Here is a 26,022-nt window from a genome sequence, read left to right on the forward strand (position 1 = left end):
GTGTATAAAGGTCATTAGCATCAACAGAAAAAAAAACAGTACGTTTGTTTTTTTTTATCCACAGATTCGAGTTTGATTTCAATCGACTGGAACTCGGTTTGAAATATTGTTTTGCAGTTAATGTACAATTTCGGAACGGCCAGAGTTTCAGGCGTATTTATTTACTTTTAAACTTTACTTTACTTTAAACTCGGAACGGTTTGGTTTTGGACTTATTATTATTATTATTTTTTGAGTAACATTGCTGTTCTCTCTGAATTCGCGTAGTGTTCGATAGGTTTTTATAATGGCAAAATCTTTAACTCAGAATAAAGCCACTAGACGTTTTTTTGTAAGTCGTTGAGATTTATAATTGTTCTCAAACCTGTCTCACTGATTCTACTAAGTTAAATCAATTTAATGCTCGTTATGAAGGAATTCAAGACATTAGAAATAATTTCAAAGCTTATCATCATGCAATCATTGGGTCACAACTGACTGACAAGTCTCTGGAGAACGAAGACGAAATTCGTCGAGAATTTAACGACAAATATTTCGCGATAAAATCTATATATATATGGATTTGTTTCTTATTGCGGCTCAAAGTCCTGTTGTGACATTAAACCAAATTTTTTTACTACCACTAACCACAAAGTATATGAGGTTGATGTACCAATTTTCAAGAGCGATTTCCGAGATTGGCCGACATTCGAGGGTGAACCCCTGAAATTATTAAAAACTTTGCGCATGACTGAGAGCAACTACCCCGTTGCTTATCAGGAATTGCGTGATAGATATCAGAACAAAAGGCTAATGGTCACTGAATTTTGGCCTAACATATACAACGCTCCTAAAGTGTCATCTGACGACCATTTAGTTTTGCGATGTTTAGTTGACACATTTCAAGAAAACTTGTCGGCATTGAAAATTTTGGGGTTTCTCTCTGTTGAGTGGAATTTCATTCTTCTCAACTTGCTTTTATCAAAAATTGATGTGTATTCGGCTAAATCTTTTGAGCTTGCGCACAGCAGTGAAGAGCTCCCTTCATACGACGATTTAATCAAATTTTTAGATAAAAATTGCAAGGCATTGTCGTCCTTTGCACATTCAGATCAGTCAGAAACGAAAGCGAACGCAGTTTTAAATCTAAATCAAATCCTAAAGGTTTCTTATCGCAGGATGGCCCCAAATGTATATTAGGATGTCGTTGATTAAATGTTCAGTATTCAAATCGAAAACATCTCGCGATCGTTACGCCATTGTCAAGCAACATCGCTTATGCACATTATGCCTCAATTTGTGGTGCACTGCTAAAAAATGTTCGAGCAATACAGCTAGCCAATTTTGTCACAGTTTGACACACTATACTTTGCTCCTCTGGGAGCCGATTTTCCTTCCAAAGGCAGTTCGCCCCAGACGCCACATGACTCATCACGCGAACTTCCTCACTCCGTTGCATCTTTTGCATCCGTAGAGCTAGACTCACCAAAATCATAGACATCTTCTTCGGCAAATATAACCGAATCAACCCTACTCGCTACCGCCCTCGTACAAGTGGCTGACAGACATGGCAACGTACACACTTGCCGAGCGCTGCTGGATAGCGCGATTCAGGTAAACTGCATCACTGAAAAGTGTTTTCGAAGATTGGGTTTGAAAAGCTACGGTATGTACAGTTACTACATCGAAAGGCTACACTACTTTCGAACTAAGCGTATCTGGTTTGGATCAACCTTTTGTGGCAGTCTATTCAGTCATATTACCGTCCATTTGAGTTACCATACCTATTATTTCAGTAGAACACAATAACTGGGATCATTTGTCTCATATTAAATTAGCCGATCCAGGTTTCAAGCCTCCTAGTGGTATCGACACTTTACTAGGTGCTTCCATATTTCCATTACTCATGTTGGATGGCAAGATTATGCAATCTCCACATGACCATATTGCCTTAAACACCATTTATGGCTGGATTATCATGGTAAATGTCAAATCATCTGGTAACTCTCGTTCACATCCACGCCATAGCTTCGTCACTTCAGATCTCAGATCAGATTCTCTTGACAGAACCTTGTCCCAATTCTGGCAACTTGAAGAGGTTCCTCACACTTAACCTATATCTGAGTCTGATAAATTGTTGCTCCTCCTGAAACTTCGACTGATACTCAAAAAATGTATTATCTATCCCACCATTGGGTTACGAAAGCTAGTGACCAAAACGTGAGAGTAGTATTCAATGCGTCTTATTCTACTCCGCAAGGATCATTCAATGAATTTCTTCTGTCAGGTCCTAAACTCCAAAAGGACATCACCGCAATTTGCCTTAACTTTAGAAAATTTCCAATAGCATTTTCTTGTGACATCAAAGCCATGTATCATATGATTGTACTAGACCGAAGCATCGGGATTATCAGAAGTTAGCATGGAGATTTTCTCCTGAGGAGCCTATCCAAGATTATCGTCTTACCCGTGATGCATTTCGAATTGCATCGTCTCCTTTTGTCGCATTTCGAGTCATTTTGCAACTGGCACGAGAGGGCTCAGAAGCATATCTTAACGCTTCAAGAGTTCTGCAGTCCGACATATCCTTGTGATGCGACACTTGGAACACTCTGCCTATAGAAAACCAACACACACCAATAGATATGTGAACGCTAAATCTCATCACCACCCATCACAAATACAGGCAGTGGCAAATACATTAATTGCTCGGTCCTTCAGGCTCACAAACGAAAGGAACAGAGATGAACTGAAGAAAAAAAACGGATACCAAAGTCGCAACAGAGTTCAGGACGAGACCAACGAAGATCGATCTCTGTCCTGCCATACATCAAGGGGGTTATTGACAAAATCGTCCGAATATTACTGAAGCATCAGATATCAACGACATACAAACCTGATCATGCCATTGGAGCAATAATAAGAAATCCAAAACGAAAAATCACTCTGGAAAATCAAGGAGTATACAGTGAGCATGCAGATCGTGCAGCCTGACGTACGTTGGACAGACCAATAGAAGGATTTCAGCCAGGCTCAAGGAACATCATTTAACCATAAAAAACAAACAATATTTGCTTCATTTCGGCACCAACACACCAGACAGGCCATAAAATTGATTTCGGTACTTGCAAACAAATAGCTAATATTTCTTAATTTAGGACCAGGATTATACGAGATTCCATCGAGATAGAAAAGTCCGGAACTCTGAATACGAGAGACGACGCATTTATCCAATACGGATTCTAGTCGGAGTTCAACAAACGAACGGATGATATCCCGGAGTATATTGTCATCACATTTTTCCATCCGTGAATCAATACGTGAAAATATTATACACCTTTACGGGTAGGAGACCTTTACAGCCACCAAGTTGAAAAACTAAGACAAAGGAATGTTATTTCGCTACACAACTTGAATTTTCTCATAAATTGTCGCAACCAGAACTTGCTGCCAACGTTTACAAGGTTGTCTTATCACACACGTACCAGAAAGACTCAAGCTATCCTGGATAAAGCTAGCAAGGCTCTACTCCAAGACCAGATCAGGCGGACTCGTTATGAAATTAGCGAGACTAAGCGACAACTTAGACCATATAGAATTATTAACATTATGGCGCACTCAGAAAGACAAACATATCACGTCAAAAAAACTGTGGAAGAAATTAGAAATCCTTCATTCAAATTCCAAGAAACCAAAACAAGTGCCAAATACAAACAAAACAACAAAAGCTTTATAGTTTATGTTTAGCATACCATCTTTACGATACAGAAGTCAGCGTATCAAAGTATTTAACTATGCAATAGCTCCAAAAAGAATACCCGTCGAAGAGATCGTTTCCAGCGTGAAAGCAAGTCTTTCCACCATAGACGAACAAGATGCGGAGTTAATACGGCAAGATGTCGCCAGAGTTTTAAGTTAGTCAAAACCACCCCAACCAAACTTAAGCAGGGAAGAAGTGCATGCACTGAGGAATCTACACAAAAACGAAAATGTTATAATAATGGCAGCAGACAAAGGAAATGGCACTGTCGTCATGAATACATCGGATTATAATGCAAAATTACAATGCAATCGTGAGCACCTTTAACTCGCCAGTATGCAAGGCAGATTCCTATGTCAAAAATTCAGAACATTTCACTCAGATTTTAGGTTGTCTGAGGATGGACAAGGACGACATTATGGCAAGCTTCGATGTCAAATCCCTATACCCGAGCATTCCAGTAGATCCAGTAAAGATCTTCCGTCCTACATAACGGATCGGTCAAGAAACTACCTAAAAAATACTTACTTTATGTACAACGGGTAGATACACCGACAAGTAGATGGAGCAGCAATGGGATCATCTCTCTCACCTGTGATTGTCACCTTCTTAATGATTTACTTCGAAAAGAAATCAATAGAGACGGCAAATCTGAAGCCAAAACTATGGACAAGGAGGGGCTTTTGAAATTCCATGAACATCTGAATTCCATTCATCCAAGGATTCAATTCACAACAGAAATTGAAGAGGATGAATTCTCATCACCACCCATGACAGATATACGCAGTGGCAAATACATTGTTTTTCTGGGTTCCTCCTGCGTCGGTTTTTGTTGAGTGGAACTAGCTTGACTTAAACTGGCTCGTATTTTACTCTGTACCTGCTTTTATATTGTTTGAGGGGGGCGGAGCTAAATGAGTGACATCTACACCATCTCGGATGACTGATTCCCATATTGGTGACAGGTAGAGACCTGAATCGCGCTTAAGATTGTTACGTTGCTTATAGATTTCTATAGACTCTCGGATTTTTCGTTGGTAGAAGAATTGATTACATCCAAGAATTTTAGTTTTATCGAATAAAATTTTATGTCCGGCTTCGTGATTGTGTTCGGCAACTGCTGATGAGTTTATTTGTTGCACTCTTAGGCTCTTTCATGTTCTTTGAGCCTTATTCGTCCGGTTTCTCCAATGTATTCCTTCCGCAAATGCATAGAATGCTGTAAACTCCTGGTATCTCAAACGGAATTTTGTCTTTCCCGGATCGATGATGTTGAGAGATTTTTGGACAAGTGTTAAATCTAGTTTTAATGTTATGTTTCTTAAAAACTTTTGAAATGTGGTCAGCGATGTTTTCGAATGTAAGGAAGGTCAACAGTGACAACTGTGGGGTCGCTTTCGGACTCGTTGTCTTTGGAAGGTTGTGGTGAAGTGTACTTTGTGATGGAACGCTTCATATCACTATGGTGAAAATTATTAGCTAAAAGAGCAGATATAACGTATTTTAATGCTGGGTTCAGTGACTTGGGTTGGGATACTTTTAAGTCATAACCGTGACTCAGGTCTTTATCTTTCACCAATATGGTAATGACTTTCATGCCCCTTGTTTAGCTCCACCTATCTCAACCAATATATAAGCAGGTACAGAGTAGAATGCTGAAGAAGCTCTGAAGAAGCCAACAGGATGATTGGCGAAACGTCAGCAAGTTCGATTCATCAACAACCAACGCAGGAGGAATCCAGATGATTTGTAAATAGTATTACAGTAGCCTGTGGAAGTTTCTTTAAAGAATTATTTTTATTTATAAAAAAACAATTTCTAAATTATGAATCCAGAGAACAATAATATAGCACTCCAAATAATAAGCTACTTTGTACTGTGATAAATTTATTAAATTGCAATAATATTGTCAATACAATTGTAGATTATCTCCCAAAAAGATATAGAGTATATCAGAACCAATTAAATCAAAAATATTAAAATAATTTTAGTTACATACGTATTTGGAACCTGCCTGCCTTTGTGATATACTTAACTCCCTTGAAGGGCTTATATTTCTCGCCATACATATCCAACCGATTTACTTTTAGACCACTTACAGCTAACTGGTTGATAGTGAAATGAACATTGATGGAGGGATTTATTTCGACTGTATTAGTGCCACTAGCTATCGATACCTGGAATAAAAATAAAGTGTTTGCCATATGTTGTACGGTTTTTATATAAATAAAACAGATTAATATCTTAAAACGTCGGGCATCAAAATGGAAACCCATTTGAAACTAAAAGTGAAATGATAAGGTCTTATTTAGCAAGATAAAGGAGCAGTCTGAAATTCACTTCTACAATAGTCTCCTTAAATAAATATAATACAACTAGATAATCTGTACTTCAGTGTAAAGTATTCCATTAATGTATTTTATTAGAGCTCAAAATCCGTATGTGGACCTATAATGGGGGCTATACACATGCAGGCAAGTCCGCGTGCAAGTGTGTCCAGGTAAGTCCGCGAGCAAGTGCGAAACCAATTGCGGCCACACACTATTCAGGTAAACGTCGAGGTTCACCAGTTGGTGCGGCCTGCTGCTGTGCGAAAAATCAACGTCGAAGAAATGTGTGCGATTGCAACCGCTGTCGTTCTTACAGTTGAAAGTATGCAAAAAAAGAAAAGAAAAAGACATGAAATGGGTGAAGTCATGGTTATCCAAAAGTAATACATACTCGCATGTTAATTTAATAAATGAATTGAGATTAGAATCGGATGATTATAGAAATTATCTGAGATAGAATGAAATTTAAATAACTCCGCATTTTTTTTTTTTTTTGATAACGTCTTCCTTTGCTGCATCTTCGTTAATTTCTTTCAACTTCTCAACTAAAATTTTGTATGCCTCTTGTTTAAATATTTTATTGGAATACTCTTTTCATTTTATCTTCCACAGGCATGGATTGTTTTTATATAATTCTATGAATTTGCCTTGCGTAGAAACAGTCTTGGCGCGAAACCTAAACAAAACTGAACACACACTGACAAGTTGACCTTCGCACTTGCTCTAAAAATCAGACACAATCGGATTCGCTTCGAGCCGCGCTTGGAACTGAACGCGCCGTGAGTTTTGATACATACACATTCGCACTTACTCGCGTGTCTCGACCTGTACAGGCACGTCTTACAGCTTGCCTGCATGTGTATAGGCCACTCAAGAATACTTTGCATGCAGGACTAGTTAAGTTTCCTTAGTGTCTGGCAACAAATGGGTGGTTAATATTTCATATTTGAGAAAAGTTACATTAAAACTGTTTCTTGTACATCTTATAAATATTTCATGTTTTTATATTTAGCCAATTGGTTGCATAACGAGCACTTACTGAACCCCTAATGTTTGGTAGCTTTGATACATCAATTTTTCCTATGTCCCAATGAAGAATTTTAGATGCAAGGTCGAAATTATATTTGCCCTGATTAGCAGTCAAAACACAATTTAAAACACACTTTGGCATGAGCACTTCCAATTTTACACCTACAAAATATGTATTACAATAAAAAAATTTAAAAATATTTACCGATATTTGCTCACCTTCGATAGACCTACCCAACGTCTGTTTGGGACCAACCGTTAAATCTAATTTTGCTTGTTCTCCAAATTTATTTGTCAAACTATGACGTACATATACAGGGATAGCTACAACACTCTGTGAACTGATATGATAGGAGATAAGCCTAAAGTTGCCATCTGGAGGTATAAAAGATAATACACGTTCCGCCTACAACAGGAAACATTTGAAATACCATTGCAAATTGTTGTAAATACTATACAGGGTGTTTCATAATAAACTGCTGATCCTCAGGGGTGTGATTGTATGATTTTATGATTTTAAGAAAACAGTTTATATAAATGTAGGTTCACAATCGCTTTATTTTTGATACAGTGTGTAACAAACCTATCAATTCCGTTTCAAATCCTACTTTTCAATTTTTGATGAATAAATAAGATGCGCACTCTCAACAGTGTATTATTGAAATAAATTTTCCTCCTAGCGATATCAATCAAGTGTACCTTTTCTCGAATCAAAAAACAACTTTTCTGATTTTATAAAAAAAACAGTTTAAAAATCAACCCACAAAACCGTTATTGCATTTTTTATTACTTGTACCCTTCAAATTCTGACATTTATAATTTTAGAATCACATTTAGCATGCCAAAATTACTAAAACACTAAAACTTTAAAACTTTCTCTTAACCCGTTTCGGAAATATCAATAAAAAAACTAAAAAAAGAATCGCAAATTTCCAAATCGATAATCCGCAATGGCCTAATTTTATGGTTCGCTATATTTATGGTTCCGGGCGCCTTTAATAAAGTACATGCTTTTTAGTTTTCTCGCGTTTGAGGGACCAGAGCAATTTTAGTCGGTTTAAAGACATTAGCATATTTTCCTGGAAATCCATCAACTTTAAATTTTTATTTTTATAAATTATGATATTATTTATTAATCTACCTTACCTCCCACCTCTTAAATCTCACACAGGGATGAAAGCTGACATCATCAAATAATCTTGGATTCATGAAGGATAAAGTTAGGTCCGGCATGCCACTTAGTTTAATGCAACAATCTATCTGCAAAAAATACTTATATATTAATATTAATTTAACAAGTATCGATTGGTTTTGGACATCCTGTATTCTTTAAAAAGTTCTATCATATCATCATATGTTTATATGACTTCCTTATTACAATTAGCAATACCAAAGACTTACATATCCCTGTATTTCTGCAAAGACTGTTGCTCCTGATTTATCAATAATGGCATCAACTTCCTCAATAACATCAAAATAGGCCTCATTATTCGTATATTTTACACCCGATCTTCTCCAAGGAATATTTGAGAGCTGGCCAGTAGGCAAAACCTCACTTACACTAGAAATGTAGCAATGTAACATTGTAATGCTGGAAATCGATGATCAATAAACCAAACATTACTTTGTTTTTCCAGTAACGGTATTCGCAATAGTTCTCAAAATATTGGGAGGTTTTATTAGTTCCTTAAGTATATTACTTTCGGTTGCCAACGGAAAACCATTATCTAGCATTTCATCTAAAAGCTATTGCCGATTATAAAATATACAGCTTCAATTTTTGTTAGTTTTACCTCATAAACAACAACATAGTTTTCCTTTATTATTGTTTCCGTACAATCTGAGAAATAGTCCTAAAATGTTAACGAATCTTTTTACTAAGCTTTCACAATTTTACTACTCTTTTAAATATACAAATAAATTACCGCCAAAGTTTCCCAGATTGCTATAATGTTTCTGTTTTTGCCACCTTTCATTTAATTAAAAAATTGCTTTAGATCACGAAAGCTGCAATACACTAGCTTTATTAATAAGGGACATACGCCGCAGAACCATCAAAAATGGGACACACTGTACAGTGTCACCACATAAGTCCGCGTCATATGAGAACATTATTTATTCATTAGTTTTAGCAAATTTGCCTTAAATATAAAAAAATTGAAAGTTTTTTCTTTTTCAGTTTTCTACAAATATGCCGATTTTCAAAAAAATCGAACACCTTTTATTTTTTTGATGCATCATAATTTAAATAAATAGGGATATTCCCATACTAGTAAATACGAGTAGGTACTCGATACTTTTGATTCGATACCAAGTATTTACAGCATCGAATCAATCTTGCGATACTCACTAGGTATCGAAACAAAAGTACTTGGTATCAAATCGGATCAGCCTCACCATTGAAAAAAAAACCGAACGCATCAGACAAACATAATCTCTATCTGATCAATGGTGACGCGTTGTCTCGCGCCAGCCAAGCCGAACTCGTCCGACTTCACTCGACCGAGCCCGCGCCAAAAGCGAGAAAGACGTCCGCCCTTCACTTTTTTTCATTGTCAACCAACATAAATTGTCAAACATACAAGAAATTGCTTACGAATAATTTTATTTATTGTAATCATCGGCTTATTATTCCAATGTTATCATGGAGTTTTTTGTTTAAAGTACCATTATAATAAAAGTTTTTTTTTCCTTCTTAATTTTGTTTTAATTATTGTCCTTCAACGTTCATTGCTGGTTTCCTTAAAATAAATACAAAAATAACAAAGTGCTAAAAGTATCGATATGAATAAGTATCGATACTTTAGGAGTATTTATTTGAGTACTATCGAAATGAGTAGGTATCGATACTTTAATGGTATCGGAACATCCCTATAAATAAATAAATAAAAACAAAAAAATACACGTATAGAAATCGTTAAAGTGGATGCAAAGTTAATATGGTTTTAACAATTTAAAACCAAATAAAATTTACTTGATTTTAATACTATTCAAAGAACTAATGTATTACTGTTTTTAAGTATTTTGAATCCTAATAGTTTCATTAGTTTGATTTTTTTGTAGGAAAGTATTTGATATTTTCAAAAATAACCAAATTTTTTAATATTGTTTCATATATTTCACTTACATATTATCTTTGATTGAAAATTGATGATTAATTATAATGGCAAAAAAAAAATAGAAAATAATAATTAAAAGTAAAAATATACGTTCCAACACCTAGCCACAGTACTCCCGGGAATATTTAACGATTTCCATTTATTATTTAATATGATTTTACATTAATATAATATTAGGTTAACATGATATTACAATTAATTAATAAGAAAAAGACCCTAACGCACTTTATGTACATCTTTTCAATTTGAATATTGCCAATTTTATTGACATAAAATCATACTTTTTTTTTCTTAAATTTGCCATGCATTTGCTTGTTTTTCATCAATTTTTTATCTTTCTACATGAGATGTCGGTAACTACAACAGCTGTGGAAAAATGGTCACACATTGTCAATGGATTTTTTGAGGTGAGCTCAAAATCAGAACTCTCTATTGTAGTTTGTTTTCAGGCTCTATCAACAAGTTCAATTTTTACTTTTTACAAAACTTCTGAATTCCTCCTGCGTCAGTTTTTTCTGAGTCGAACTTAACCGTGACTCAGGTCTCTACCTAACACCAATATGGGAATCAGTCATATGAGACGGTATTTATGCCCCTCATTTAGCTCCGCCCCCCTCAAACAATATATAAGCAGGTACAGAATAAAATGGGAGCTAGTTTCAGTCAAGCTCTGAAGAAGCCAAAAAAAAAGAAGGCAAAACACCAGCAAGTTCGAGTCAGCAAAAACTGACGCAGGAGGAATCCAGAAGTTTTGTAAAAAGTATTACAGTAGCTTGTGGAAGTTTCTTTAAAGAATAATTTTTAAGTTCAATTTTTTACTATTTCAAGTAATGTTACACAAAAGTTATTTACACATTTTTTTATAGTATCAGTTTATTTTGGAAAATGTAACTTTTCATAATTTTTTAATACACCTTATGTGTAGCAAAAGAGAAAAAAGAATAGAACTTTATGTCAAAACCAAAATCAGAAAGAAGATATTCAAAATCTGTTAATTCTAAAAAGTGCTTCAAGAATGTAACTTGAAAAACAAGAAATACTTCCATCTTAATTGACATTTAAAAAAAATGTTTTTACCATTGAGTTCCTCCTCCACAGCTCTTTTAGTTACCAAGACATTGCACCGAAATCACTCAATTTGTCCATCCTGCCGAGGCGAGATTTATACCACATATTTAGCTTCTTACCTGAAATGTATCTACAATTCTATGCAAAAATTCAATTACAAAGAGTGGTGGTATCTCTTCCATACATACAGCAACAAAACTCACACCACATCTTTGAATTGAAATTAGATAGTGATGAGGTGTTGCAATAACTGGATTTATATCTTTTGGATTGTTTCTTTGTGCATCTAAATAATAATCGCATACTGACCGCGAAATTATGCTCCTCCAATGTTTTTCAAGAAAAACATCACTACAAAAATAACCTCTTTAAATATTCCATAATGCTAAATGATACCATACCCTTGAGAATTAATTATGAATAAACTGTGGATCATATTTATGTCTAATATCTATATAACATCGTTTACCATAACTTCAATATCTTCCCTTAAATCTGTCACATTTGTCTCAAATTGCTACAGATCTTGAAAATATATTATGAATTCATAAATCTATAAAATTCACAGATCTAACCAGCAACATCGCACAGAATACTAAGGACGCATCAAGGAGAAACTAATTCTCTCAATAGCTTCTAGAGAGACGTTAACCATTGAAAGTGATTGATGTTTTTGATATAAAAATTACTTTGTAGAATGGTAAAAAAAAACATTATACAGAATACGTAATGGAAATGTAATTGTAACCAAATTCTCACTAATTGACTGAGAATGACTCGGTTAGTAAGGCAATAGACCTGCCAAATCCACTTGCCGTGGGTTCCATTCCTACCGGTAGCCTTGGGCGATCGTTATCATTATTGGCTTATGAAGCACTGGCGAAAATGTAATTTTAAAAAATAGCACTATAGTATATTATGCAACAAATGTAGTAAACGGAATTTGAGTCACGAATTTATTTAGCACAAGGGAAGCGCAGCGGAAAGAGTGCTTAATAAACGAGTGACTTTATATATTATGCAACAAATTTACCCCAATTCTGTCACGAGTTTATGTGGCACGAGGTGAGCGAATGTTTAATAAATGAGTGATTAGATCATATAGTGGCTATATTTTCGTAGAGACAATTTGTTTAAAAAACACTGTAATTCAATACGTAACCTGAATCAACCCTACATATAAGAGAATTGCATAGAAATTAGTTTTAGACTACATAAATTAATATAGTTAGTATGTATTGTATTTTGTTCAGCACTTCAAACATCCTCATTTCTCCCATTTCTGGTATATTACTATACCACCCATGCGTGGTATAAAATTTTTGTATAACGTTTAGCCATTTAACACCAAAGATAAAAAGTATTGTTTATTGTATCAAAACCACTTCTAACAACAAAATTAAACCAAAATAATCCAGTCCATATTGCGCCAGTTAAAAATACAAGCATTTTTAACAGCAATTTTTATTTACTAAAAATACATGTAGAAATTGGATCATGGCTACCGTATATACCTTGTATACTTTTCAGAGAACGTACTTTGGCAGCTACGAAATTTTCCCTCTCTACCTACAAAAGGATTTTAAATGAAACGTCAAAGGTTGCAGAAAACTCCAGTTGCTCATGCAGCACTCCACAAAAAAAGTGTTCGGGAGTGTTCCTTTAAAAAATGACAGGTAAATAACTTTGTTTGTTTATGTGAGACCTAATTAAAACATCGCATCTCTTTTAAAATTTGTTGACTTAAAATAATATATATATTATTTTCAGAGAATGTACTTTGGCAGCTAGGAAGGTTTCCCTCTCTACCTACCAAAGGATGTTAAAAGAAAGTCAAAGGTTGCAGACAACCCCAGTTGCTCATACAGCACTTCACAAAAAATGCGTCCGAGAGTTTCTAGAAAACTCGACTTAGTAACTTGTAGTCAAATAAAATACATCAGGGAACTGGTGTATAATTTTTATATAGTGGAGAAAAGGAGACCGAATCGACTCTTAAATGTAAGATATTAAATATGCTGCTATGCTTGAATGCTTAAAGCTGATTGTGTTTTTTTTAGTAATCTTGGAAAAAATAAAAGCAGTCAATAATTCGTCAGCCCAGAAGCAAAGCGTCCATTGGGAGACTATTAAGACAGATTGGATTCAGGTAATTAAGTATAAAATTTTTACAAGTTTGTTGTCATATCAAATTTTAAAAACCACATTAAATTGTTTATACTGTTAAAGAACTGACAAATTTAGTTAATTCTAAAACGATTGCAAATTCATCATCAGTACATTTTATTGGGCAGTAAAATTTTAAGTATGAGTATGTAAATATACTACACCCCTGTATGTTTTGTGATTTAACGTTTCATTACATTTAAGGTGTTAATGGTTTTTGTGTGTGTGTGTGTGTGTTTTTTTTAAATAATTTGGATAATTGCAATACTTTTTAGTTTTTTTCAGACAACAAAATATTTTAATAGTATTCATATTATGCAAAAAAAGTTATTTTTGAGGGATTGACGTTTATTCATAAAAAATGGTACTCTATTTTTTTGTAGATGGAGGAAGACTGATGACAATAGAACAGCACTAATAGAATCACATGACAGAAAAAACATTCCTTTTGACGAAGAAACATTCTCGAAACCGGAATTGTATGATTTAATTTTAAAAAATAAGTTGAAATACCCAGCCAAATATAAACTCGGTGAGGTATTGGAACATCTTGGTCATTGTCTTCTGCGACTACCACCTTACCATCCAGATCCGATTCCAACTAATCGAATATATATTTTTTTAACATTGGGCCAGAAAATCTTAGTTTACTTGAAAATGACCTCGGCACTAGTAACTTGTGTCGAAATATAACACCTTCGATGAAAAAAAATCACATTAGTGTTTAAAAGGACTTTTTTCAAACATAAAGTGTTTTGGTTCTTTGACGTGAAACATAATTAAGATGTGGTATAAGTACATGTTAGGTTACACTGCTGGCATTTCGATTTTTACTTTTTCAAAAGGTGTGATATTTTTTTAACCATAGTATTGAAGTGTTTTTTTAAGCAAAATATAAAATTGATATATTTTTTTAAAATATACCTTGTAGCCTTAGGAAAAATAGTGTACATTAGTCATGTAAAAAGAAGTTTTCAAACTGAAAGAATTTAAACACACAGCTTACGCCTTGTGTCAAATACTTCTAGTTTGAAAATTTTCATTTCTTGTTATTTAATATACCATTAATATAATCGTCTGCAAAGTAAAACAGTTCAACACAAAGTCAAAACATAGCTGGTTTTTCTTCATAAAAAATATTTCTTTGCCAAATATTTCTAACTATTTGTTTTTGTTCCGTCCAGTCGGAATTGTTTTGTTTTATTTTTTCTCTTTAATTTTTGTAATTGGGGAATTTTTATATCGAGCAAATTGAAATTGGTTTTCTTTTAATTAATTGCTGCGGTTATATTCTCCGCGTATTTTGGTGACAATCTCACTGGGTATATGGCCAGAAAAACTCGTATGTCGCTTGGGTGTCGTACTCCGCTGTGATCGGGACTAGTACGACTCAGGCAGAGACCAACGTGAGAGCATTTTCCGCGTGCCAGAATTAATATCTCGAGTGCCGTCAAGTATTGCGAAATTGTGCCGGTCAACAGCCAGAGCTACATCAAGGTAGGCCAAGAAGAAAAGAGATTGTCATTTTTCGTCTCGTTACATCAATATATTAATTTTTGAATCGCCCCGTTATTTCTAGCTTCAATTTAACAAAAAATTACAGTCCATTGCTCTTTCTCGTCCATTTTTTGGTCCTTCGAGCCGGATATTTAATTAATCGCGAAAATAACGTGGCCAAATTTCAGTTTGCTCGTTTCAAAAGGAACAGAATTTAAAAATTTGAGATTTTTTGTGGTTCCATTCGGACAGGTACCGAACTCGCACCGATTTAACCTAGACGTCGCCGTCGCATCCAACGATCGATCGCGCTATTTTCGGCACTGCGTACTCGCAAAAAATATATTGGTATTTTCAAAATTTTTTTGTCGCATAAGGAAGATTATTATTTCGGCGTTGTATATTTTTTGTTTAGCATTTAATTGTCGCATTCTTTAAATATTCTCTCAAATACTCTAATTTAAATATTAGCTCGCTAATCAAAAAATTTACACGCCACTCTACTCTCGCTCTGTCCCCCAATGAGCGATAAAAAACTTAAAGGTTTGATAGCTCAAAGAGATAATGCTTCTAGTCGTTTGAACGAAATGTTCGCAGTGGCTACTCGAGCGTTAACAGATAATGCAATTCACATGGAGTTCAAGGTTCGTTATATGCATTTACAGACTTTGAAACCCAACATGCAGCTATTTTAAATATTTTGGCAACGGTTGATGATAGTGACCTGGACGAACAGAGACATATTAGGAAAGTTTTTGACGACACATATTACAAGATTGCCGCTACTTATTCCCAATTGTTTGATGGTACTAAAATTAACCCCAGTACTCCAAGTCACATCAAGCTGCCTAAATTAGAATTGAAAAAATTTGATGGTTCATTGCGCAATTGGAAGACATTCATCGACCTTTTTAATTCTATGATTCACAATAACGTAACTCTTTCAAATGTTGAAAAGTTTACATACCTCATAAATTCCTTAGAAGGGCCCCCATTGAGCATTGTACAGTGCAATCCTTTAACTGAAGGTAACTATATCATTGCTTATAAGACATTGACTGAGCGCTATGAGAACTCTCGCTTGATTTCTGTCAGTCATTGGCGTGAAATAGAAAAGATAAAACCCCTCCAGAGTAAAACGGACGTGAAGGCCCTACAGTCATTATTAGATAAATTTTCCGAACATTTATCAGCCCTCGACTACTTAGGTCATCCTACGAAACAGTGGGAGTTTGTTCTCTTTTACATGCTATTCGATCGTTTAGATTCAAGCACTGCAACTCGATTTGAGCTGGAATGCGGAAACTCTTTAGATGATATTAACTACAAAAACAAACATTTTGAAGTTTTGTTAAACTTTCTCAAAAAACAATGCGTTGCTCTAGATACTGTCTCCCACTCTTCTGATTCCAAGATAACGGAAAAGGAAAAACCCTCTAAATCGCAGAAAAGAACATTTCTTTTAAATTCTGACTCCTCCAATTGTCCAGTTTGTCATAAACGAGGCCATTTAATTTATAGTTGCCCAGAGTTTTTAGAAAAAGATTCTGCTAACAGATATAAGTTGGTAAAGATCAAAAACTGGTGCACTAATTGCCTAGGTTTAAAACATACAGCATTCAAATGCTCATCTCCTGTACGTTGTGGAAAATGCTCAAAGCCACATCATACTTTATTACATCATGATAAACAGCTCAGCCCTGATCATAATCCTTCCACCAGTTCAAATAATTTTATTAACAAATGTGATGCAGGAACACAGTCTGTTGCTTTAACGAACATTGATTCTAGCCCTGATGGTAGAGATTCTTCAGTTCTTCTAGCTACCGCTCAAATCAAAGTTTTAGACTCGCTTGGTTACTACAGACCTGTTAGAGCTTTACTTGATAGTGGCAGTCAAGTGAACTTTATAACATCTAAATGTTCTAATAGGCTTGGACTTACTCGGAAGCCTCTCTCACTTTTTGTAAAAGGCTTAGGAAATACCACCTCGAACGTTTCTCAAGAGGTTACTTGCACGTTTATCCCTCGAATGTCCAGTGAACCCCGAATAACCCTTGATTTCGCAGTTATACCCCAAATTTGTGATAACATGCCCAGCTCTGATTTACCGGATGTTAGCCTTAGTAAATTTTCCCACTTAGACCTTGCCGATGATAAATTTAATATTTCAAGTCCCATTGACATGCTTCTTGGTTGCGATGCATTTGGATTTCTCTTTAAGGAAGGCTCTATTTCTCACTCTATCAATGAACCTGTGGCTATTAATACACATCTGGGTTGGATTACAGGTCGAGTACCAACATCACCACCAACTCTCTCAAACAATACCCTTTGTTGCACCTCTACACTTTCACTCGAAGAGGTTGTTAATAAATTCTGGCATCTCGAACAGATTCCTCAAATAAACGCCCACTCCCTTGAAGATCTGACTGCAGAAAAAATCTTCGTTGAAACTTACTCTCGAGATAATACTGGTCGATACATTCTTCATCTCCCGTTTAAATTCTCTTCTCTACCGGTATTCGATCAATCAAGAGACATTGCCTTACGTAGGTTTTATTCACTTGAACGACGACTCTTGCATAATCCAGAACTCCGCAAAGAATATAACCTATTCATGCAAGATTATTTGTATTCCGGTCATATGGAACTTGTTAAACCTTTGCCACATACTAATCATCAATACTATATACCTCACCATTGTATACTTAGACCTGAAAGTGTAACTACTAAACTTCGCGTTGTCTTTGACGCTTCGGCAAAGGCGGCTAATAACTTATCTCTTAACGACTGTTTGCTAGTTGGACCCAAACTTCAACAAGATATATTCTCTCTACTCCTCCAATTTCGCACTCACTCACTCACTCACTCTGTGGCCGATATAAAGCAGATGTTTAGGCAGATACTGATGTCGGAACCTCACAGAGATTATCAGCGGATTGTCTTCAGATTCTCCAAAGACGATCCTATTCAAGATTATAGGCTTAATACTGTCACTTACGGAATCTCTTCCTCCCCCTTTCATGCCATTATAACTTTAATCCAATTGGCTCAGGACCACGAAGATCAATTTCCTCGAGCTTCAAAGGTTATAAAAACCAACGTTTATGTTGATGACATATTGTCAGGTGCTGATTCTGTCGAATTAGCTTTGAGCCTTCAAAAGGAATTGATCGATTTCCTTACCTTAAGGGGTTTTCAACTCCGGAAATGGGGTAGTAATAATCCCCTTCTTATTTCCAATTTGGATAAATCGCTCTCCCAAGTTCCGGTTTCGCTAGACAAAGAAATTGATCAAACTATTAAAATTTTGGGTCTGCAATGGTGTCCCACCTCAGATACATTTACTTATAAAATTGATCCCAGACAGCATGCATGTACTAAACGTAACTTACTGTCCGATTTGGCACGAATATTTGATCCTCTCGGGTTCTTAGCTCCCGTTACTGTCTTTATCAAATTACTAATTCAAAAACTATGGTCTTCTGGAATAGAATGGGACGAACTGGCTCCAGAGTCGGTGTCGTCCGCTTGGGCCTTATACAAGGAGAATCTGCCACTCTTGTCCTCTTTATCTATTCCTCGAAAGGTTACCTTCGATGACATGAAATTCTGCGAATTACATGGATTCTGTGATAGTTCTGAAAGTGCCTACGCCGCTGTAATTTATGTACGAGCGGTGCTAGGTAACCAAGCAAAAACTTTCTTCTTGTGTGCCAAATCAAGAATAGCCCCACTCAAGAAAATTTCAATTCCTCGTTTAGAGCTATGCTCGGCTGTACTCTTAGCACATTTGATCGAAATTGTGATGCAGTCGTATCGAAATATGTTACCCATCAGCTCAGTCTTCGCATGGTCTGATTCCACTGTTACGCTTTCGTGGATTCAATCTTCACCCCATAAGTGGGCAACATTTGTTAGCAACAGGGTTACCCATATTCAGGAAAAAGTATCTCCTAGTCAATGGTCTCATGTGTCTACACAAGAAAATCCTGCTGACTGTGCTACCCGCGGCATCGTACCCTGCGAATTACTCCACTTAGAAAAATGGTGGGCGGGGCCATCATTCCTAACTTCCCATTGTGACCCTTGGTCAGACGAGTCTCTAAAGATCAACGAAGTGACATTAGAAAGACGAAAGACGACTCTTACTATTTCGACTACAGAGAGATGTTGCTGGGATAACCTAATAGACAGGTTCTCATCTTTATCAAAATTGAATCGCATTTTCGCTTACATAATGCGCTTCATCTCAAAGACTAAACATCCAACGCTGTTGGTAAATGAATGTTTTTCTCTATCTGAACTCGACCAAGCCCTCTTAATTTTAATCAAGCAAATTCAAAGATTTTATTATAACAAGGAAATAACTGCACTCTCTAAAAAAGACTCGTATAATTTGAAGTCCTTCCCGAAATATTTTCGCAAGCTCACTCCCTTTCTTGACCAAGATGGTATTCTCAGGGTGGGTGGACGTTTACATCACTCTTCTATTCCATATAGTAATAAACACCAGTGTTTACTTCCAAGTGATCATAGGCTGACTCGTCTGATTGTGGAGCATACACATGATAAGTACTTACACGTTGGGCTATAAACTACCCAATATTTACTTAGCCAAAGATATTGGATCCCGTCCTCTAAAAGAGTGATACGAAAGGTCATCTCTTCTTGCGTTCGTTGTTTTAAAATTAACCCCTGTTCTTCTCCTCCGGTAATGGGTAACTTACCTGCAGTGCTAGTAAATGAAATCAAATGCTTCACCAAATGTGGGGTTGATTTCGGTGGTCCATTCCAAGTAACGATGGGCAAAATGCGAAGCTCGAAAAGTTATAAGGCTTATATTTGTCTTTTCGTATGCTTGGCCACCAAGGCTCTGCATTTAGAACTCGCTACTGAATTGTCTACCGACGCATTCCTTGCGGCGTTAAGACGGTTTATTTCTCGCCGTGGTCTTGTTACGGACATCTACAGTGATTGTGGCACTAATTTTATTGGAGCCGCCAAACAACTCGCTCAAAAGATGCATAATGCTTCCACACGAGAAGGCATAAGGTGGCACTTTAACCCTCCTTCGGCGCCAACTTTTGGTGGAATTTGGGAGAGTAACATCAAGTCAGTGAAAACCCATATTGTTCGGGTAGTAGGAACCCATATTTTAACCTACGAAGAGTTCATCACAGTTCTGACCGCAATTGAAGCGATTCTAAATTCTAGGCCATTGTGCCCTGTTAGTTCCGACCCTAACGATCTAAGCGTTCTAACTCCTAGTCATTTTCTAAATCTTCAACCTCTTAACACATTTATTGAATCAGATTTAACCGAAGTTAAATTAGGAAGACTCTCGCGTTGGCAGTTATTACAGCGCATGCATCAGGATTTTTGGAAAAGGTGGCATCGTGAGTATCTTCACACCCTTAACCAAAAATCCAAGTGCTATGATCGCTCCACTGATATTAAAATTGACACCCTGGTGTTAATTAAAGAAAATCTCTCTCCTCCATTGGCTTGGCATTTGGGGCGCGTAACAGAAGTCCATCCGGGTACGGACGGAGTGGTGAGAGTAGTCTCTATTAAGACGGCAAAGGGTATTCTCAAACGCCCAGTTTTAAAGGTTTGTCCCTTTCCAATATTAGTTATTAATGTTTTCCAATATATTAGTTTTTAATTTTAAGCTTAGAATTCGCGTGGGTATCGGAATTGTTATTACGGTTTTTGTTAATTATTTTCTTTTTTTTTGGACTCATTAATAAAATGTTGCCATTTTGGTGGGCGGTATGTTCCGTCCAGTCGGAATTGTTTTGTTTTATTTTTCCTCTTTAATTTTTGTAATTGGGGAATTTTTATATCGAGCAAATTGAAATTGGTTTTCTTTAAATTAATTGCTGCGGTTATATTCTCCGTGTATTTTGGTGACAATCTCACTGGGTATATGGCCAGAAAAACTCGTATGTCGCTTGGGTGTCGTACTCCGCTGTGATCGGGACTAGTACGACTCAGGCAGAGACCAACGTGAGAGCATTTTCCGCGTGCCAGAATTAATATCTCGAGTGCCGTCAAGTATTGCGAAATTGTGCCGGTCAACAGCCAGAGCTACATCAAGGTAGGCCAAGAAGAAAAGAGATTGTCATTTTTCGTCTCGTTACATCAATATATTATTTTTTGAATCGCCCCGTTATTTCTAGCTTCAATTTAACAAAAAATTACAGTCCATTGCTCTTTCTCGTCCAGTTTTTTTTTTAAATTATCTGTCTTTCATTGCGAAAGTTTAACTGGACTTGCAGGCTTCCAGGACTTTGCCTTTAAAATTTGCTTACTAGCCAGTAAAATTACACTTTTGGGACTTGTTACTTAAACCATTATTTTTTACTACAGCTTCATAATTATTTGTAGCATTTGTTTTTCAGAATTTGTTCTATTTATTTTTTATACATTTTACGTTTGTATTTTAATTAAATATTGTTTACTTTTTTTTCCCATTTTATTAAATAATTTAATATTTTGCCTTGCTAAGCTGGAAAATCCCATCCTACTTTTGGAAAGTTAGGGAGATATTGACGATTTGTTTTATTTTTAACAATGTAGATATGTTTAAAGAATGTTGGTTATTGAGTATAATGGTTGATCGATATAATGGAATATTTATCTTTGTATTGTGTTTAGTTTACTAAATTGTTTTAGTTTTTCATAAAAATTTCCAGTAATCTTCGCATCATTAACAAATTGAAAAGAACAAACTAAAACTTCACAATGTACTAGAATAATAATTATATGGGTATAAAAAATCTGGTGAAAGCGCCAGGCATTGAACAATAAATACACGTAAATAAATGCCGGCTGTGGATACAGGATAAAGAACGCGAGGAGATAGGACGCTTATTTCGCGCATCGAACAACTGGGCTCTTTTCTATTCAGACAAACTACTAGATATACTATACTATATATTTAGCATCTCTCGCAAATTCGAAATGATGTTACTGTTGACACACCAATTGCGTCCAGTTTATCTGAAATTGAAGGACAAAAAACAATCCATTCAAATATCAGAATGAATTTTTTTTAAATAACCTCTCAAGTTACGCTTCTTAGAAAAAGTGACGCGAAAGGTCAATTCCATACTTCAACATTTAACTAACATGGACTAGAACCTAACTTTTGAGAACGTAACTTCGAAATCAGTGAGGCTGCAAGTCCCAGGAATGGCTTAATCGCCAACTACAGACCTGCCCAGAGGCATAGATCAGATTCTACAACAAACTGCTTCCGCCTCAACCGATTCTGCACGTTAGTTGTTAAAAAATGATACATCTTTGCTATGTGGTAACAAAAATAATGCTATATCCATGCTAATTTACATGATCTGAGGCAGTAATAGCGACTGATCCTCGTAATTTGGCCATAGAACTCAAGAAGAAAAAGGCAGTCATATTATCAGAACCTTTGGACCATCGGCAAAGAGAGATTCTCCCAAACTTACCATTTGCTTTTTATCTATTGATTTTACATTATTATTTTTCTAGGCTTCGAAGTTTATATTAGAACGATTAAACACACAAATATTGTACCAGATATCTCATAAACCATTAAATAATGTCATATCAACTTTATAGAAATACCACTTTGGGACATACACTTCAAGAAAGTTTGGACGAATTAATTCAAGTAAATAGATCTTTCATGTTTTAAATATTTTTCTCATTAATTCTTTTTTTTTAGTATGGACAAATAACACCACAGTTGGCTTGCAAGGTATTGCTTCAGTTCGATAAATCTATTAATCAGACTCTTGCAACAAAAGTTAAGTCAAGGCTTACATTTAAGGCTGGAAAGCTAAATACATACAGGTTTTGTGATAATGTGTGGACTTTTATGTTGAATGATGTTGAATTCAGAGAAGTTCAAGAGATTACCAAAATTGATAAAGTCAAAATTGTGGCCTGTGACGGAAAAAGTACGGAAACAATTTAAATTTTTTATTTAGTCAAATTTGTAGTATAACTGCCACTTGGGTTTCAAATTGTAAGATACACATTTATTTAAGCAAAATTTGTACCCCTAAATAAGTAATACTCTTCATGGGAGTCTTAGGCAGAATAATCTATGTATATGAAAAATGGACGACTTATTTCCCAATACATACAATTTGTATGGATCTTTTTGACTGATTAAATTACACAATTTCTAATCTGTTTGCATTTTTACAAAAAAAAATTTATTACCATACGTTATGATTTTTGCTTTCTACTATATCCCAATAATTAAATTTGAAAATAACATAACTTTATTTTTGAAGGTTAGGGTCTTATATAAGAATAAGTTATTGAAAAACATTAACAAATTTTCTTTGTAGATGTTGCGGAAGAAGGATCATCAAAAAAAAATTAATTTTTGATCAAACATATACTCACTTCATAAAATAGTCATTAAAACCTTTTGTTGTAAAAATGAAATTTTGTAAAGTGTAAAATTGCCGTGTGTGTCCTATCGCTGTACTATTTACATAAAGTTTATGTGCCCACTTGTATGTGACTTTTTGTGCTAATATAATTTCATAGTTTTACAGCAAAAATTGCTGGGGTAATTGTAACGTCAGATTTCAAGAAAAATTAATTAAAAAAAAAAAGCGAAAGAAAGCCCTTGCCCCAAACCCACCTATTCCATGAATAATTTAAGTGTGATGCATATCTCAATAAATACAGTTTTAAATTCTTAATTTCAAACAGAATCATGTATGCAAATTAAAGGTTTTGCAACTTTTGCTTTGATCAACCACCATTTGCACTAGAGGTCAAAATAATATTAAACCCAACCATGCCAAAGCTACCAGACAATTATAATTATTATATCATATAAGAGAGAGATTAATACTAAGAAATTTTTATTTACAGAAACAATATCCACACTCAAAAAAAGTTCTTCACATTTATTGTGACAGAAAGATCTTTATTTAAGGCCTGCTATAACTTAGGTTATTCATTAGATTCCAAGAGGAAACTATTCAAGCAATCTTTTTTGGAAGTCTACATTTTTTTATTACTTTCCTTTTAAATTAACATTAATGTGAAACTACTTTGCATCTTCTTGCCCAGTTGTCCAGTTTCTTGGTCTTTCAGCAAGTAGTGACAAATCGTGATGAAGTAGCCAGAGACTACCTCTTGAAGTTTTAACACTCGGAGGTGTTAATGTATAACCACTGAGTTGTGAATTTTTCTTAACTAATGCAGCAACTCCTAATAACAGACCCATATTAAATCCAATCATTGGTCTCCTGGTCAAAAAGCCAAAGGTAGTACCGGCCGTGAAGCCTAAAAAATAATAATGTTATTAAATATCCATTACCCAAAACACTCACCAACCTCCCAAAAACCAATTTGTATTGTCATTTGTTTTTCTAATACTAGCCACCAAATTGGTTGAAAGTACAAATGCGGTACTAACTGTTAATATAGGAAAACTTATTGAGGAAAACCTGAATAAAATATTAATAAATCCTTTAGGTTTTGAGTACAGCAATACATCCGTAGTAGAGGCTGCTACAGCCAAAACCGCAGAAGGTTTGAGAACAATCCATAGTTTTTTAAAAACATCTTCACCATCTGGAGTATCAAAATATCTATACGGTTTTGATTCCAGGGACATTATGCACACAATATCTTAATTACGTAAGGTATAGCTCCAGCAAATGTGTCTGTAGGTGCTTCTTCTTCTTTTACTTCTATTGGATGTTTGCAAGTTATGTTCTATTTCTCTATTTTCTTTGTATCAATAATTGTCGCGTTCAGCGGACGTAGTAAAGCGCTCCCGATAATTAACGAGTGGAAAAAAGAAGCAGAGGTTATGGTGTCTTATTTTTGGTTCGGTGTTGTTGATTTTGAGATTTAGATTTGTTGGAAGGCATATTTTATTAAGTGTTTGTGTGTAGTGGTGATTTAACATGTGTTAATAAAGCGGAAACGTCTTTGTACGCTAGTACCTACTACATCAGAAATTAGTAGAAACGGACGTAATGGACACTTCATTTCAAAACGAAATAAGGGAGGCCAATTTGGTCAAATGGGTATAGAAATAGCAGAACCAATTCTAATATTTGAGGATAATGAAGGCCAATATCAAAAAATCGGAAGTATTAGGAAGACTGTAAGGAGTTATGAAGGGAACTTATTCTTAGAATAATTTGTGTTATATGTATATTAGTATATTTATTAAGAGGTCTATTTTAGAATTTTCCACATTTAGCACATTTCGGAGCAGCGAGATATTTGATATGTTTAGAAGAGGAGCTACCACACCTGGGACCATATTGAAAATCAGGCTGGAAATGAGGGGGAACCAAATAGCAAATAAGCTTTTATAATAAATAAAAATATCTTTTTGAATTGTTGCTCTTTTTTCGTAATTCGCATAATAAGTGCAAAATTTTATTTCTTTCCTCCTGGATTTTCTTGCTTCTTTGAATGGCTCTTCGTAAGATGTAAATTTCTTGTACTCTAGCTTCCTCGTTAACTGTTTTGTCCACCGCATGTATTTCATCAACCTGGTGATAACATTCCTAGTAACTTGATGCCTGTATAGGTTTTTTTCAGGCTTCCTATCCAATATTTTTTCGGTTTAGTGAAAATGCATTCTGCAAATACTTAATAATTGCATCTCTATTTCATGTGAGTGTAATTTGCGTTCAAAAAAGATTACCGTTTGTTTGAAAAAAAGACACCCTGAAACGATCTTCGAAAACTCTAGAGGTTTTCGAGAAAACCTTCCCGTCGGGACTCTGAAAAACATTTTTTTTTGTAAATTTTGGAAATAATATAAACAATAAATAAAATATATTTATTATGCTGGAATTTCGTACTCACCATGACTGTCCAATACACCCTAAACAAATTCCAATTACAAGACCAAATTCTGCCGATACCGATCGGTTTGCTACTCGGCTGAATCCAACATGTGGGGTGCATGCCATTTTTAGTAGCGAGTTTATTTTGTGCTAGGTAGCGGTAGCGAAGTGATCGGTATTGCCAGTAGTTGGTCTTGCAAGAGGACTTTGTTAGAGTATATTGGACAGTTATGGTG

General features: G+C 35.3%; 3 protein-coding genes and 1 long non-coding RNA gene across 4 annotated transcripts; 2 read left to right on the forward strand and 2 right to left on the reverse strand.

Annotated features, from left to right (window-relative positions):
- Positions 1 to 5,593: 5,593 nt before the first annotated feature.
- LOC132699012 (AP-3 complex subunit mu-1) lies at positions 5,594 to 12,007 on the reverse strand. Its single transcript, XM_060665419.1, has 10 exons — positions 11,861 to 12,007; positions 11,687 to 11,810; positions 11,405 to 11,636; positions 8,892 to 8,951; positions 8,723 to 8,844; positions 8,500 to 8,659; positions 8,245 to 8,358; positions 7,318 to 7,504; positions 7,109 to 7,260; positions 5,594 to 5,916 (listed from the first exon to the last, which is right to left on the reverse strand). The coding sequence occupies exons 2-10, from the start codon at positions 11,719 to 11,721 to the stop codon at positions 5,731 to 5,733; spliced, it is 1,248 nt and encodes a 415-aa protein (XP_060521402.1). The 5' UTR covers positions 11,722 to 11,810; positions 11,861 to 12,007; the 3' UTR covers positions 5,594 to 5,730.
- A 130-nt stretch (positions 12,008 to 12,137) lies between these two features.
- On the forward strand, positions 12,138 to 15,585 carry LOC132699013 (uncharacterized). Its single transcript, XR_009618462.1, has 5 exons — positions 12,138 to 12,350; positions 12,816 to 12,961; positions 13,056 to 13,286; positions 13,346 to 13,434; positions 13,835 to 15,585. It is a non-coding gene; the product is annotated as an uncharacterized LOC132699013 (long non-coding RNA).
- A 6,671-nt stretch (positions 15,586 to 22,256) lies between these two features.
- LOC132708367 (transcription initiation factor IIA subunit 2) lies at positions 22,257 to 23,474 on the forward strand. The gene is made up of 3 exons (XM_060680663.1): positions 22,257 to 22,614; positions 22,669 to 22,903; positions 23,303 to 23,474. Exons 1-3 carry the CDS (start codon positions 22,543 to 22,545, stop codon positions 23,335 to 23,337), a joined length of 342 nt encoding a protein of 113 aa, XP_060536646.1. The 5' UTR covers positions 22,257 to 22,542; the 3' UTR covers positions 23,338 to 23,474.
- A 342-nt stretch (positions 23,475 to 23,816) lies between these two features.
- LOC132708365 (uncharacterized) lies at positions 23,817 to 24,729 on the reverse strand. The gene is made up of 2 exons (XM_060680660.1): positions 24,309 to 24,729; positions 23,817 to 24,257 (listed from the first exon to the last, which is right to left on the reverse strand). Exons 1-2 carry the CDS (start codon positions 24,589 to 24,591, stop codon positions 24,019 to 24,021), a joined length of 522 nt encoding a protein of 173 aa, XP_060536643.1. The 5' UTR covers positions 24,592 to 24,729; the 3' UTR covers positions 23,817 to 24,018.
- Positions 24,730 to 26,022: the final 1,293 nt, after the last annotated feature.

Source organism: Cylas formicarius, unplaced genomic scaffold (genome assembly GCF_029955315.1).
Source record: "Cylas formicarius isolate icCylForm1 unplaced genomic scaffold, icCylForm1.1 PGA_scaffold_10__41_contigs__length_53128322, whole genome shotgun sequence".
Lineage (NCBI taxonomy): Eukaryota > Metazoa > Arthropoda > Insecta > Coleoptera > Brentidae > Cylas > Cylas formicarius.